Source organism: Manihot esculenta, chromosome 5, assembly GCF_001659605.2.
Source record: "Manihot esculenta cultivar AM560-2 chromosome 5, M.esculenta_v8, whole genome shotgun sequence".
Taxonomy (NCBI): Eukaryota; Viridiplantae; Streptophyta; class Magnoliopsida; order Malpighiales; family Euphorbiaceae; genus Manihot; species Manihot esculenta.
Window position 1 is genome coordinate 9727818 of NC_035165.2, and position 17665 is coordinate 9745482.

The 17665-nt window shown below is 30.0% G+C and overlaps 1 protein-coding gene across 2 annotated transcripts; it reads right to left on the bottom strand.

Annotated features, from left to right (window-relative positions):
* Positions 1–3742: 3742 nt before the first annotated feature.
* On the bottom strand, positions 3743–5459 carry LOC110614354 (expansin-A1). 2 transcript variants are annotated; one of them, XM_021755875.2, is made up of 4 exons: positions 5307–5459; positions 5069–5202; positions 4657–4969; positions 3743–4537 (listed from the first exon to the last, which is right to left on the bottom strand). In XM_021755875.2, coding segments are annotated over exons 1-4 (756 nt in total). In that variant the 5' UTR covers positions 5309–5459; the 3' UTR covers positions 3743–4230. The 2 variants fall into 2 exon arrangements, with proteins under 2 accessions (XP_021611567.1, XP_021611566.1); XM_021755874.2 differs by lacking the exon at positions 5307–5459 and having other exon boundaries at positions 5069–5219.
* Between the last annotated feature and the right edge of the window lie 12206 nt (positions 5460–17665).

Genomic DNA, 17665 nt, shown 5'->3' on the forward strand with positions numbered 1-17665 from the left:
GCCAGGAGGATATCTTCCACTTACTTAGGGACTGTAGAGATGCAAATAATTTTTGGATTAGTATTGATACCTCTAGTTTCTATCCCCATTTTTTCACCATTGTCGACTCTATTGAATGGATTTTTGCTAATTTAAAGTTTAACTATACCCAAATGGATGGACAACAATGGAACATTATTTTTCCTTTAGGACTATGGTGCTTATGGAAAAAAAGAAATAAGATGATCTTTGAGAGTCCTGCGTAGAACCCGCCTATGTCCAAACATTTTATTTTACAGTAGGCTTTTGAAAATATTGAAGCTTGAAAACGTGCTTCAGGAGTGGGTTATACTATTTCTAGATCATCCACCACCTTCATTTCTTGATCCCCTCCTGATATGGGATGGATTGCTATAAATACAGATGGTGCAGCTAAGGGTTGTCCAGGACCTGCAGGTTGTGCTGGGATTGTGCTGGGATTTTTAGAGATAGTGCTGGTGATTGGATTATTGGCTATCAATCTGTCTTGGGTACTTGTACAACAATTAAAGCTGAGCTTTGGGGCATTCTTCTGGGCCTTCGAACAGCGTGGGATAGAGGATGAAAATTTGTGCAGGTTCAAACTGATTCACGGGTGGCAATGCAATTAATTGAGAAAAGCTTAGATGGAGCAGGCCGGGTTAGGAATCTAGTTTCTGATATTACGACTTTGGTGGGTTATGCATGGAAAGTTTATTTCAAGAACATCTTTTGCGAGGCTAACTCTGTGGCGGATTGCTTAGTGAAATCGTCAGTTGGAGACCTTCTTGGAATGTAAATTCTGAAAACGTCTTCTGTAGATGCTCATTACTACTTGCAAACTGATGTTGTTAGGGTTATATGAACTCGTAGCTTTGCTTAAGAGCTTAATACCTCCTTATTATATAAAAAAAATATTTATAATAATATAATTTAATTAATTTAATTTGTTAATTATAATTTCTTTTATTTAAATAGATTATATTATATATTATGTCGATATTAATAAAATATAAATTATTAAAGTTAATTGTTAATATAAATATATATATATCCATTTCAAAAAAACGTATATATATATAATTATTATTATCATTCAACTAGATTATATAATATAATATTAATAAATATAATTTATAAAATTAAAAACAAAAATAAATTAAAATAATTATAACTACTTAAAGTATTTAAATAAACTATATAATTTAATCTAAAATTATATTGTTTTGTTATAAAAAATAAAAATAAATAAATAAATTTATAAAACTCGTTAAATTGGAGTTTAGTTTTTATGAAAATATTAAAACAAAATTTTTGAAATTTTATGAGAATTTTTTTTCTTATACTTTAAAAATTTAAAAATTATAATAGAAATACTATATTATATTTGATTATTTAGTGTGTTCATATATTTTAAATAAAAATATTATATGATATTAAATACTTGATATTATTTTGAATTTAAAATGTAATATTTATTAATTTAATATAAATAATATAAGTATTTGATTATTTTATTTAAATTTAAATTTTATTATAAAAATTGAAAATTATACCAAAATTGTAATCGATATTAAAATTGAATTAAAATAAAAAAACACATATCTTATAAGAACTACGCTAAATTTTGATTTTAATTTTAAAAAATTTAAAAAATTAACTTTCGATTCCGATTCTTACAACCATTTCAGAACCGAAACTACATATCGTGATATATATATACACATGTGGAAACAGGATAATTTCTCCTTGCATATTCTCAATTTGGTGTATTTTCAGTTTAATCAATCACTTTAATTTTTTTTTTATTAAATCTCATTCAACAAAAATTATATAAGCGTTTATAAAAAAAAATCCATTTAAAGTCTTAAATTTTTTGAAATAGTCTTTTAAACCCTTAAAATAATAAGTTATGTTCAAAATATTAAGACCATTAATTCTTTATTAAAAAATATTTAAGTCTTTAAAAAATAGTATAATAATCATTAAAAATCTTATTAAATAAATAAATAAATTTAAATTTTAAAAAATTTAAAAAATTTTCACTAAAAAAAATTAATGTTCTGTTGAATTACTCTGTTGTAAGTTGGAATTTGAGCAGAACTAATAATTTAAAAAGTACACAGCATAGTAATAGGGGAATGCGCATGTTATGAATGCTCAGGGACTAAGGGACCCACCACGGTAAATAATCGAAGCAAAAACTTCCACGTGGTTAGCGAGCTTTGCGGCTTCACGTGGGTTGTCGTCCGAAACTAATTGCGTGCAGTAATGCCTATCCCATAAATTAACAATAAAATAATATAAAATTATTAAATCAATAGTAATGCATTAAAAAATAAACAAAAAAGAATTTTAAAAAAAGAAAGGCAACTGTGGTGGTGGAAACCGAGAAAACCGTTGATCTGTTGAGCTTGTTACCAAAGAACGCTGACACACACACACGTGGCTCAAGATTTCGTTTGACTCATCAATAGACGTGCCAGTTTTTTAATTTATAACAATAATAAATATTTTATTTTTATTTTAATAAATAAAATTATACTTTAATTTTAAAATTTTAATATAATAAATACTTTTATTTTTATATTTTTAAAATTAAATATTTAAATTTCTTTTATAATTAATTTATTTAAATAAGAGATTATTCCATTTATTTTTAACGTTGAAAATATATAAATATTTTTATTATATTTTTAAAATAGATAAATTATATTTACATTTTAAATTTTAATATAATTAATAAATTAATTTTTATATTTTTAAAATTATATTATTAAATTTTTTTATAATCAGTTAATCGGTATTTATTTGTTATAATTTAAATATTTTTATTTTTTATTTTTTATATAAAAAATAACTAAATTCCATTAATTTTTATTTAACTAATTTTTAAAATTTTTTATTTTTCAATTTCCTTTCATTAAAATATTTTAATATTTATAATTTTAAAACTTTCAAAAACTAGTTTCAAATTCAAAATTTTAACTATTTTCATGTGATATCAAATAATTTTTAATTAAGTTATAAATTTTTATAAATAGTAATTTAGAAAGAAATTACAATTTTAAAAAAAAATTTGACAATCAACGTATGTTATAATGAATGAAAAAAAATATAATTTTAGACAAAAAAAAATCTAATTTTAAATAAATTAAATATAAAAATTTAAAATTTTAATTTTAAAAATATAAAGATTGATTTATGATTATACGAAAAGTATTCATAAAAATATTTTAAATATTTATTTTTCAATTGATAAAATCTTAAAAATTGAATTATTTTTAATTACAATTATTGCTAAAACTAAGAATAATATGAAAATTTTAATATTAAATGTATGAAGAAGAAACAATAAAAACACCATCACTCTAAGCATATTTTCTTGAGTATTAATAATAAAAATATATTATTCTTATTAATTTTATACTTTTATTTTTTAAGGAATTCTATTGTTTTTTTTTTTTTTTTTGAAACAAAAAAGAGGAAAGTTGGTATACAAGTGCGAACATGTATACAAATGTAGAAAATGCACAGCTCCAAATAGAGCAAGATGCCAAGATTCTCATTCCACAATTTAATGCAAGTCATCCTGTCTTCAACAGTTTGGAAAGTTGGGCCTTTCACATTTTTGGGCTTTTGTTCTGAATTAGATGGCAGTGAAGAGCCCATTTAGGCCCAAATGACCCCAAAAGGTATTCAACTGGAAGCTTTCAGTTTTCAAGCTATAGAAAAATCAAATATAGTTCAAACTTGGAGATCTACACATTAGTTTCATATAGTTCAAACTTCAAATACAGCAACTGAGGAGCATCATTCCCCCTGCTTACAATGGCCACACATTAATGCTTAGAAAAAAAAAAAATATTCAAATGGTAGTGGGCGGGTGGTGACAGTCCACCTCTGCCATCTTCTGCCTCTCTAAAGGCAGAAGGAAAAATTGAAAAGACCCCAACACTAATATAAAAGGTCCCTTCAAATGTAGGACACCCTCCAAAGAGTGACACTAACTATTACCTCAAAATGAGGGCAAAGGGCAACTTAAAATAAGCCCCAATCCTCATTTTGACCCAAGAGGCCAAACACTGACCCTCTCACACAGTATTACATTTAATATTAATATATTATATCTACCCTAAAGTCACCCTAATATTACTTTTAATACCCCAAGTATATCAAAGTAAAACCCTAGAAGATACTTCGGCCGCCAAGGGTACATGCGGGATTGTCACCCTAGCGGAATTGGCCGCCGGAGAACGTCTGCCCGAAGGACCAGTTAGGAGGAGCAACATTGCTGGAGACAACACTACGGCCGTCGCTGGTTGTGACTTTAAATGAGAGGCTTTGTCCGTTTAGAAGAGTGTTGCTCTGCCAGTTTTGGCCCCAGTTTCTTGACATTGGTTGCCAACCAGTTCTGGACCCCTTTATGGCTACAGCATGGACATCACCAGCACCTCCGACGTTGGTGATGAGGACCAGGTTGAAGTAGGAGTGACCATTGATTGTGAACCTTATGCCTCCTGTCCTCCTGCAGGGTACCCTACAAAACCCAACCACCAAAGTGATTTTATTAAATACCCAGTAGCCAATATTAGAAATTTTAACAGTCCGAACCTCGTTAGAGATCCTTATTAGCCAAAAGAAAGGGCTGAGATTTACCTTCTGTAGGCTACAGGAACAATTCCAGCTCTGTATTGAGCAATGTGCTGGAACACAGGCTGTGAGAGGTCAAAGTGTTGCTGAGGGGGGTTGCACCAGCCCCCAGCATTGTTAGGCAGTGCATTGTTTGGAGGGCAGAAATTGGTGGCTGTGACCACAATGGAGCCAGGCAGGCACCATTTAGGGTCATTAGCACACCTAATCTCATAGCAAGATCCACAGCTCAAACCATTGTTGAACAGAGCAGTGCTCAAAGCTGCAGTGTTCGTACCATACCCCTGGCTGTACAGGTTCCCATAACCACAAGCTCCACCTACAATTTTTAACAAGCCCAACAAAATTAGTCAGATCTGTGTGTCCAAAAAGTGTTTAAACTTCAAAAAGGTCCATCATTGGTGCGTAATGTCCATACCCATTGTGCCAGAAGCATCACCACCTCCATAGAAGGTTGCATGAGCATTAATCCAGCCACCACCACCATAACTATTAACACAAGAGACCATTGCAAGCAAAGCCACAAAGAAAACTCCAACAAGAGCCATTTTCCTGCACAAGTGAACCATTTCATTAGCATTTTTCTCTGTATTTGTTCAGTTGAGTGAAAAGGTGAAATGAAAATGCAAGGGGAAGGGAGACAAGATGATTATTACATGAAGATTGGATCTTGGAAAGGAAGAGCTAGTAAGGGCGGAGGAAATGTGAAGCAGCTGAGCGAAGAAATGTAGGAAGGGATGAGGGGGAATTTATAGAAATTTGGTAGGGGGTGTGAACTTCAGAAATTAAGCAGTAGCCACTGTTAATAGTCGCAACTAACACACACTTTAAGCAGCTGGGGACCATAAACTGCTAGCTAGGGTATGCAAAGTAGTTTTATAAAAGTGAAAATAATAAATATATTTTTATAATTAAAAAAAAAAAAAAGCAGAAGCATGTGAGCATTGAAAGGCTGTTTGTGGCTTAAAATCAAAATCTTGTGGTTGTGTAGCTTTCCTAATGGGAAATTCCCTAAATCCAAGTGGGGCAATGGTGGTTTTCCCTTGTGCAAGCAAGCATTGCCCATTTGCCGCAATTACCCTTTTGGCCTTTTCCCTCTTTTCTCTTCCGGTACCTATGTTCAATTACTGATTTTTGTATAATTAATAGGCATTTTTCACTTGTGATCCATTCAGATTGTAAATGTGGCAAATTGGCAAAGTAGATATGAGATGCCCCTCCATCTCTAGTAGTAGCACATGCCCATGAAAGCATATTCTCCATGTGGAGTAGTTGTTGAACTTCAACAGCCGTTTATTAAAGACTTGGAACAGTGAGGCTCAATTTAATACCAAATCCCATTTAGGTAAACGAATTAAATGAATTTTTTTTACTATACTTTTCTCTTTTCTCTTCATGTAATTGAAAATTCCAGCCTCTTCATAGGCCATGGACGATTCCTAGCAAGAGCATATATGTGAGACAAACAAGTACGATTTTGTTAGGAGGGGAGCTGAGCATTCATGCACAGAGCAGAGATATTCTACAGCTTTGAGTCAGCCGCTGCACATGGGTGATAACTTGTTCATCAATAATTTCTTGTCCACCTTTGCTTGTACAACTATTTGATGCTAGATTGTCTTCCACTTTGTATAAAAATTCTGTTTTTTATATTACTTACTTCCATATCCTTTTTATTAACATCCATCCACTATCTATTTTCTAAAAAAATAAAAGAAAAAATTATTTTAAAAGGAAAATGTAATTAAATTTATAAAAAATTGTGAGGTAGGTAGATGGGTTGATGTATAATAACACATGTAAATAAAAAGATATCAGCCTCATGGCCACGTCCTTAACTTAGATTCTGATGACTCATTTACGTAATAAGACGTCCGAAATTTGCGGTTTCTTTCCACAGTATCAAATCAGCTTATTTCTCTAATCAACTCCACGTGTATTCTATCATTTATTTATTAACTGCTTGCTTGTCGTTAATTAAAATTTGCTTTATTACTGAACTGGTATAAGACTATTAATAATAAATAATTATATTCTAAAATAAGAAAATATATATCTTCTTGATTTATTGATGACTTATTTTATAATATGGTTGAAGGGGATTAGTTTTCCAAGAAGCAGAATAAGTCAGCAGAGACTAGGGGATGGCATGGGCTGGCCACCCCAAATTTCAAAGTGAAACTCGTGCCAGGTCAAATCACAATTCTCACCACTCCCTAGACGGTCAAAAGTAAACGAAAAGTTTTAAATTCCAACTTAGAATAATTATAGTACTATTTAATTAAAAATAAATAATAAATTAGTATTATAAGTAAAACATATAAAATAAAAAATTTAAATATTTATAATGGTAATATTTATATTTAATATTTTAAATTTAAATAATAACATTAAATTTTTTTAATTTGTTATAATTATAATAAAAAAATTAAATTAAATCTAAAAAATTAATTAAAATTATAATATAGTATTTAAATTTTATATTATTAATAAAATATATAATTTTTTAATTTAAATTTTATATTAAAATTAAATATATTTTAGATTTATTATATATAATATTAAATATATTACATTAAATAAATATTTATTACAAATAAATTTCTAATAAATATATCATTACATATAAATAATATATATTAAAATATTTTATTAAATGCTTATATTCAATATTATAAATTAAGTATATATTTTTTATATTTAAAAATTTACTTATAATTAATAATATTCTAAATAAAATAAAATATTATAAAAAAATAAAATTTATTGATTAAATTATTAAAAAAATAATTATTAAATCCAACAATTTAAAATAGCAACGATAACATTATTAACAGTTTATTGATAAAAAAGTTATAATTATATTTTTATTTTTCAAATTGAAAAGTTTTTTTTAATTATTTTTTAATTTTTTTTAATATATAATATTATATAAAAAAAATAAATAGTAAAATTAATAAAAAATAATATTATCGTAATAAAAATATGTGTTTAAATTTTTTATTATTTAATTATAATTTTAGAGATTATATTATAATTTATTATTAAATTACATAAATTTAATTTATTTTTTAATTATAATTATGATAAATTAAAAATATTTAATTTTATTATTTAAAATTTAAAATATTAAACTCATAAACTTTTTTTTATCAAGTTTATAAGAAAATATATAAAAAAATCTGAATATGTGTGACAAACAATTTGAATAAGTGATGTTGACCGATTCACATTTGTATATGAAAAAGTTTGAAACGGAAGGGCGCCTTTTTAACTCATGTGCAAACCAAGGCTCGCCCTGAAAGCGATCTCTTCTGTTTTTACTTCTTCTTTTTCTTTTTTTTTTTTAAATTTTTAAATTTTATTTTTGTAGTTTTCTTGCAATTCAAAAATCAAAAAATCCATTTTCCTCACTTTCACTTTCATATTTATTTTGTAATTAATGGTGATGGCTGCAGTATAATCTTCTGGAATATGACTCCTATTACATTTACATAGTGGTTAATTTCTGAAAAAAAGTTTGAGAATTTTTTTTAATTATTTTAATACTTCTTAGATGAATGGCTGGAAGTTAACTTTTAAGATATTTCTTTTTTTATAGAGAAAAAGTAATTTATTTTTATTGATTTAATTAAATTATTTTCTAAAAAATTTACTCTCTAAATAGTAACTCATTTTGAACTAAATTGTTCATTGAATTTTTTGAAACACCACATTTTAGCTGAAGCCCTATCAAATGAGAGTTTGGAAGGATAGAGAGGTCATTTAACAACATGAACTTAAACCGCTAGTAACCAACTTGACGTTTGAATGCAACCAACTCCCAATTTGCTTTAACTACCATATTCCGATTCCTACTCAGCTTTTTTGGTGTTTTGTCCGAAATCCAAAAGCAAAAGTTCTTATTTTTGGCTCAACATTTAAATAATAATAATAATAATAGTAATAATAATAAAAGATCTAGACCGTCCATCGTCTCAAAAATTATCCTATACTCCAAATCGAAGTAAAGGTGTTAAAAATATGGGGTAGATTTTTCTTCCCAATCTTTTGTACTTTTTTCCCTCAAATATTAAGGATTTCATTCTTAGTAACAGGAGTACAAGGTCATGACCTGAACACAATGGAGAATCCAACATACTTTATACAAAGTTATAGGTCCATAAGTTTCAAAGGACAGTTAATTCAGCAAAAAATTGTGGAGCTCACAGCTATTGCTCGAAATACAGTTGGTATTCTGATTGGGTGGAGCTGTAAGTGTTGTTTCTGAGTTACTGACCCCTTGATCCTCGAGACTTTAGCTTGTAGAGAAGCTGCTTCTATTGCAGCGACGCAAGGTTAGATTTGTGTACAAAATGTTGAGGAAATTTACGTACGTGGAAGAGCAAGTAGAAAGGAAAAATGAAAAGCCGTAATCAATGGGGAGGCTGCTTACAAAAGAGAGAGAGAGAAGTGAATCTCTAGATTAGATTTGTGTTGTGTCTTTAATTAGCTTAAGTAGGTCAGCTAAATCCACCAAACTTCTTTTATTTATTTATTTAAAAAACTTTAAAAAATTAGCATTGGAGAAGATGGGATTAGCTTTTAATTATTTAGGTGATGCTTTATGAAGACTTGTCAAGGCTATAACTAAATTAGGCATTTTAATTTGATTTCCACTTCAATGGGTAAAGAATAAAGTTATTGGAATAGAAGATTAGTGGAATCATTGTCCAATCAACATACTTTGATTTTGTCACTTCAGAAAATCTTTTTTATTTTTGGAAGGTTGAGTCACTTCAAACGTTGTTCATACTCATAGATTCTTATGTGATTTTCAACTTTTTCATTTCTTTTTTTTAGAATTTTTAAAAGGAAATATGGAACAGTTTAAAATCTTACTTTCTTTTATGTGAAAAAAATTTTAATTTAAAAAAAAATAAATTCTTTCTATTTTAAATATAACTTTATATTACCTTCACTTATACTTAATTTATTCTTTTTTTTTTGGCATGCGATGTTATTGTTGAATAGTGAGTGATAGCATAAAAATAACTGGATTCATTGAAATCGTGACATGTTTATATGAAATACAGAAGCCATCCAATCCAACTGGATATTAAAAGGTCTGATCTATAAGATGTTAAGATCAGACTTCCAATACCGCTGACTTCACTAATGCTTGGAACAAGCAAGCCAACTCTTCAGAACCTAAAGTCAACGAGCAACCTCTTCAAGGCATGTAAGGTCTCTTTAGGGTCATAATTGCGTGTGCGGTAGGAGTAATAGACGTGGCACGCGCGATAGGCAGGATATGAACCAAACGACTTAGTATTTATTAGCCAACTATCCACCATTAGTGAATCGCCTAACACGTCTGTCACTACACGTCACCATCAAATCTAATAAGACATCAATCAAAATGTCCCAATATAGTTAGCATAAATACCTCTAGACCAACCATATTAAGGGACAAATTTTTAGCGTTTATTAATTCGCTAATCACAAAGACTTTCCTCCAAACCTCAATCTTCACGAATCAGAGATTCAGTCCTATTAACTCTTGACCATCCAACTCAGATCTCTTAATTTCTCAGTAAAATCAAGTTTTTATCTACGTGTCCCCATCTCCTTATTTCACCGAATCTCAGTTCATCACTGAGGATCTCAACTTCATCTCCAACATGCTACTGGTAGGCTAGTATTCAATTATTTAATATGAGGGAAGGATTAAATAAAGGGAGATTTACTATTTAGTTCATGGATAATGTCATTATTGACAAGTCAGTTTCTGCATTTTCAGAAATCTATTAAAATATTTTTATTTTTTCTCTCCGTTAATGAAATAGTTCTTCCGTTCTCTTTCCAGCTAAAAATAGATGAGGGATGAAAGATAAAATTTTTAAAATTCAATTTTGCTTTCAAATAAAATCCCTTATTTAGTATATGGATATTGCCATTATTAACAAGTCAGTTCCTGCATTTTCAGAAATCTATTAAAACGTTTATCTTTTTTCAGTTCTATTAAAACGTTTTTATCTTTTCTCAGATCTATTAAAACATCCTTATTGTTTTTCTCCGTCAACGAAATAGTCCCTCCTCCTCTTCAAAAAAGAAGAAGAAAAAGAAAAAGAAAAAGAAGAAGAAGAAGAAGATGATGATGAAGAAGAAAAATAAGAAAAAAGAAGAAGAAGAGAAAGAAGAAGAAGGAGAAGAAGACGATGATAACGAAGAAGAAGAAGAACCGCCTCCTTCTCATTTTCCTTAAAGAATAAAAAGAAAAAGAAAAACAGAAGAAGAAGAGGAAGAAGAAGAAGAAGTAGAAAGAGAAGGAGAAGGAGGAGGAAGAGGAGAAGAGGGAGGGTAATTTAGTCTTTTATTATATTTTTAACGGCATAAATAGACGGAAAGACTATTTCGTTGACGAAGAGGAAAAATAAAAATATTTTAATAGATTTCTGAAAATATAAAAACTGATTTGTTAATAATAACAATACTAAAGTATCGACAGGAACTCCGAAGTCTTAGGATCAATATACAATGATATGGCTGAGCTTCAAGGTTCAAGGAGATGCTCAACCTCCACTCCCTTTCGAACTTTGCCAAGGATGGGTATGGAACTAAGATCGGTAGCCGTTTCCAGGTAAATGCATTTTCTCTTACTTTGACTTGAGGCTTTATATGTACATACAAATTATACTATGTACTATCATGTGTTTATATATTTTTATGGGATAATTATTATTATTATGTATTGTATTATAATTTAACTAATTAAAATATTTTTATATTTTTTAAATTATATTAAAATATTTCTATAATTTAATTCCGTTAATATAAAAAAAATATTCATTTTAAAAATATAGTATTTTTTTTAAAATTATAAATGATAAGATTAACTTCTTACGAATGAGAATATACCTACAATAAATATATTTAATAATTAAAGTTTAATTTTCTATTAGATTCATTGACAATACTGAGTTTGCTAGGAGGCTAGCATTTTTTTTTTATATAACAAATTAGATACCCAAATTCAACCTAAATACAAATTTAAAATTATAGGGAAAAAGGTTTTAGATTTTATAATAATTCAGTAAAAGTAATACTACAATTTCATTTCACACTTTAATTTCATTAAATATCTTAGAACATATGTAAGTTAACTATTTGACAAAATTTACATAATAATAAAAAAAAAAGTTAACTCAATATTATTATAATCATGATAAAAAAATTAATAAATTATACCAAGCAACATATGAAATGATTAAAAAAATTAAAAAGTTTAACTATAAATTAAAATAAATAAAGATTTAACTAGTAGATATAAATAAATAATAAAAATCACAATATCATTGTATCAATTGAACTTATTTTTCTTAAAAAGAAAAAGGAAATTGATTGTAATTAGGTAGCCATGATTGAAACGTTAATAGTAAGATTTTGAGACAAAGAAATATTAATTGTATTTAAAAATAATAAAGATTACAAGCACTTAAAAGAGGAATTGCCATGTGCTACACCTTTCTTTACCATCCATTGAATTCTTTTCATAATTTCCATGAATTGTATCTCCAATTGAAAGGTATGTGCTTAGCTTGGACATGAATAGAGGTGAGCATTCGGTCGGTTCGGTTTACTGAAATTTTAGTGTTTATGAAAACCGAACCGAACCGATTTTAATTAGAAATCGAATCGAACTGAACCGGTCTGATTCGGTTCGATTCGGTTCGGTTTGATCAGTTTCGATTTTTAATAAATTTTTTATTTTTTACCCTTTATTTTTCACATTTTAAAATTTAATTAAAATATTTTAATTTTAATATGATTTAATTTCTCTATATTATTGAAAAAACATATTATTATCACTAATCGGTTCGGTTCGATTTTTTCGGTTTTTTTCTGATCAAAATCAAACCGAATCGAAATAACTAAAATTTCTGAAATTAAAAACTGAATCAAACCAAAATGTATAAAAAATCGAACCAAATTTTTAAATCAATTCGATTCGGTCAGTTTTTTCGATTTGAACCGAATACTGGTCATCCCTAGACATGATTCATGTTTAATTATAATCTAATTTGTGTGCAATTTACCAATTTCATGTTATGAATTTCACATATTTTTCATTTGGATTATTTATTTTTTAAAAAAATTCAAATTATAAATATTATGTATGATTTTATTTATTTATTTTTAAATTTAAGTTAAAAAACTGATTTTTCTCAATATAAATAAGAAAATTAATGGAAAATAAAATAATAAAATTAAAATGTTGCAAAATTTTTTATTCTAAATAGAGAAAAAGTTCATCAACTTACCACTACATTTTAAGATCTGGGTAATAGTACTCAGCAATGGGCGTAAAATTATTATCTTAGCAGTTTAAATTTGTTGTAAAGCAAATTGAATTTTTATTTTATTTTATATAATAATATGTTTTCATAAATTAATTATTTTATTTTTAATAAAATTATCCGTTTATTAATAATTTTACTTATTATAAAAAATAAACTGTTTAATTAAAATTCAAAGAGACACGGAGCCAAATACATCTTTATGTGATATGCCAGTCACACTCATTGAGTTGGTCCCCAAAGCCTAAGGATAAATGAACTTTTTTTTCTGGGTTCATTGAATTTTCAACAAAGTTCAAAATCGTTAGCAGATTTTTTTGGATTTAATAAAATAAATAATAATGAAATATATTTTTTGATATCTAATTCAATTAAACTTTTAAAATACCTATATCTTTTAAAAGTAAAGGTTGATAATTTTGTGATTATGTGATTTATGACTCCATACTGTAAGTATTTTTATGAAATTTAATACGTTTAATAATTTTTCATCTTAAAAAGATGACATTAAAATCTACGTGAGGCTGACGTGAAATCTAAAGAGAATAAAAACAACCCATGAAAAGTGAAGGCAATTGAATCCAGCTTTACATAATGATTTTACTTAATCAGAGTTGTGTTGTAATGGATTAATTCTACAAGAAAAAAAAAAGTGAGGGGTTGAAGTCTACAACAACCACTTTGATATTCTAAATAGTAAACTGAAAAATAAGACGAATATAAAAATTTATTTAGAACTTAAAAGTAGTTATGTAAGAATTGTATTATTTTATCTCTGTAATCGTTAGTTTTTATACTGTAAGAAGATAAAATTAATTATAATATTTTTTTGAGATCCGGCTAGTGCCGACTAATTGATAGGAAATCCCATCTGTTAATTGATCGGAGGCTCCGTGATTACAGGCGTAATGAAAATCTGTTGGATTGTGCTTGTTAGCGATAACTTTAAGCAAAGACTTGACCTTTTGAGAGAAGCGCAAGTCTTTGATAAAGGATTGAGTGTTACAGTATCCGGGTCTTTATTTATATGGATGAGACCACATATCGACTTATTAGACTCTTACCACGCAGCCTTGTCTTATGATGACAACTCATAACTTACTTTGGACAATTATTGTGTTACATCAGAGGTCCTTCCGTTGGTCTTCGATTCTTCATATTCGAAAGTGATAGTTGTCTTTACGATCTGGGCACGTGGCTAATTTAGAGAATTAAAGAGCTCAAACGAAAAATCAGAACGTAGAGCCCGGAAGATCCCTGAGAGCCAAAGTGCTCGGAAGAAGATACTGACTGATACACATTGTATATATAATTTTTCACATATTTCTTCTCATCTTTTCACACATGCATAGAATTTCACAGAATGTCACAATTTTTTTTTTACCAAGCATGACAATAAGTCATAAAAGTCTTTCTCTCATGATCCCATTTATAATACCCGGCTAGACTCCGGTATCGGAATTCCTACCGTCCGGTGGAATCTCGGATGTCGGAAACCTCTAGAAGGGTAAAAACATGTTTTTATAAAATGTTTTCATGTGTTTTATGGTTTTAAGTAAGAAAGAAATTGAGTTTTGAATGAAAAAGACCATGGAGACATTTCCAGGTTCGGCCGCCGAACCTCAAGTTCGGCCGCCGAACATGGGATAGTTTAGGGGGGCAAGTTAGGCTTCCGAAAGTGGCTCAGGTTCGGCCGCCGAACCTCATGTTCGGCCGCCGAACTTGCATGAGTTTTGGAGGCACTTTAGGCTTCCGAAGGTGGTCTGACTAGCCCCTATAAAAGGGCTCCATGGCCGAAACGGGCGAGCTTTCTCCCCTATTTTCGGCCAACGGTGAGTCAATGCTCTCCTATGGTTGATTTTGATGATTTTCCTCAACCTTTCAAGTTTTAACGAGTTCTAACTTGGTTTTGAAGAGTTTTGGAGCTAAAATCATGTTTTGGAGCTTGGAGACCCAAGGAGCTAGATTTCTCCCATCTCCAAGTTTAGATCACCTCCCCTCTCGATCTCCAAGAGGTAAGAGTAGATCCTTAGCTCATTTCATGTTTTAAACAAGTTTTATGAAAGTTTTTGGGGTAGAAATGCATGTTTAAATTAGTTGAATGTTGTTAGGGTAAATGTTGAGTTTTTGAGTAATGTTTATTGTTTGAGTTGCCTTATGTGTTTGTGTTGGGGTTTAAGATAGTTTGAGACCCCTAAATGCTTATTTGCTTGTGTATGCATGTTGTAGAATAAGCAAATGCATGTTTGAATGGTTTGGGAGGCAAATGTGCATAGAATGGCTGAGTTCTGCCATTTTGGAAGAACTCAGGTTCGGCAGCCGAAGGGACTTTTGGCCGCCGAACCTGCCTGTGGAGGCAAGCGTTTGGCTGCCGAACCCTACCCCCGAAAGTGGACTTTCGGCTTTGGAAGAGAGTTTCGGCCGCCGAAGGTGCCGCCGAACATGCATGAGTTTTGTCTCTGGAAGGGACTTTCTGCCGCCGAAGGCTACAACATTATCCATATCTTGTCACAAAATAAATTGTAGCTAAAAATAGCATTTTGGTGGCTAGATGCTTTTGCCACAACTCATTTTTCCCGTGACATGCCGTAGCTAGAAGTGGCATAACTAAAGTTTAGTTACAGGATTTACCTATGTTGTGGCTAAAATAAATATTTATAGTCACACTTTTTATTTAAATGAAGCAAAAATATTGCCATTAAAAATAAATATTGTGGCTAGTTATTAGCTACGAGAATGGAATATTTGTAACTACATTTTCTTTTTGCCACAACAACTTTTTTTGTAAGTGATTTTGCTATGATTATGTTACAAAAATAATAATGTGGCAATTTAAACTTATGTATAGTTACAAAATTAATTTTATGGCTAACATATCTAAATTTAGCCATAAACTTAATTGTATGATAAAAAATATTTACTATTAGCCACATTTAAATAATTATAAGGCAAGAATAAAATTTATAGCCACAAAAATAAGAAAGTGACAAGTTCTAGTATAATTGTTACACTTAATTTTATTTTATAACTATTGAATAAAGCCACAAAATTATTTAATTAGAAGCTATTCTAAATATAGTACATACGGCTACTATTAATTATTTGTAGCTAAAATGTAATATTTATTTAATTTATTATTATTTAATGGGATTATATTATAATTTACTATTACATATGTTATTTATCTATTAATAATTTTGGTAAAATTTATAATAGAATATAAAATTTATATAAAAAATTTAGCTAAAATTTAAATTTATAAAATAATTATATATTAATATTAAGACTCAATCAGAATGACAATTATAAAATAACAATAAATTTAATCCAAAATAACTAATATCCAAAATAAACTAATTTAAGTCATAAAGCAATCACACTAAAAATACTTGAAATTATAATACTATACTAACACTAATATTAATATCTAAATTTTCTAAAAGTAGTATTATAAGTGTAACAGCCCGGAAACCGAACTGCCACCGGCACTAGGATCCAGATCGACTTAAGGTCGCCGGGACCCGTAGTAAGCCTGCTATCCTGTCTGTATACCTGTGAAATCCCATACATGATCATACATTTGCTGTAAAAACATAAAACTTTTCTGCATTCCAAGGCTTAACCTGTGCATGCACTCTTTCTGTTCTCTACTCATCCCTCCTAGAGCTCCTCATGGCTCTAGGCGGATCAAACTCATACTGTTAAGCCTGGTTTTGCTCATAAACATACAACAATAAAGAAACATACAAAACTGATCATGTGACTCCACAAAGGGATTACAACTCTTATAAGTCAAGCACTATGCTATACACTGTACAGATACACGATCTCTATACATTTACATGTCCACACTAGCTATTACACCACTCTGTACTCTTCCTGTACCCTGCTGAGTTCTCTCTGACCTCTGAACCTGCACAACTGGAGTTAGGGGAGAGGGATGAGCTACGATAGCCCAGTGAGTAGAATAGTAATAAATAACAGGTGATAAAACATGCTCTCATGGAATGCAACACATAATCACATCACCTCGGCCGGACGGATCAAAACTCCCTCTATCTCATCTGGGGTACCGGAGTACCATGTGCCTGGTCCCCGTAGGGCTGTTCCAGGTCTTTGTGTATGTGCCTGGTCCCCGTAGGGCTGTTCCAGGTCTTTCCTCTGAGGGCTAATGAATCCTCACGAAGTCCGTGCCGTCTCACATAAGCAATGTACAAGGAGCCATGCCAAGTACAAGGATAAATGCAATGCATCATCTTTGTGTACACTAATGCACTCACCCTAGAGCATATTCATGATGCATGAAGCATGCTAAAATACTCAGTTGTCAGATTAAAACATTAAGTTAAGTTCCACTCACCTGGTTCTCTCTGCACTGACTCTGCAGGTTCTGACACTGGACTCACTGCTGCCCTCCCTGATTCCTCTGGTCCGTACCTACACAGGTGGACTCAAATGAGGGACTAAACTCACTCAAGAACATCTCTACGAAACTCCCCAAAACCCCTCTAAACAAACCTCAAACCATCACATAAAACATGCAAAAGAAAGCTGGACAGGGCACTTTCGGCGGCAGGTTCGGCGGCCGAAACCCCACTCCAGAGACGAAACTCATGCATGTTCGGCGGCACCTTCGACGGCCGAAGGTCTCGTCCAGAGACGAAACTCACACACTT

What these genes read in the sequence shown, in the direction of transcription:
- LOC110614354 (XM_021755874.2), bottom strand. Translation starts at nt 5,219, where the DNA reads ATGGTTCACTTGTGCAGGAAAATGGCTCTTGTTGGAGTTTTCTTTGTG. An exon ending in TGATGCTTCTGGCACAATGG is followed by an intron (nt 4,970 to 5,068) that starts GTATGGACATTA and finishes TAAAAATTGTAG; the next exon opens with GTGGAGCTTGTGGTTATGGG. An exon ending in GTTCCTGTAGCCTACAGAAG is followed by an intron (nt 4,538 to 4,656) that starts GTAAATCTCAGC and finishes TGGGTTTTGTAG; the next exon opens with GGTACCCTGCAGGAGGACAG.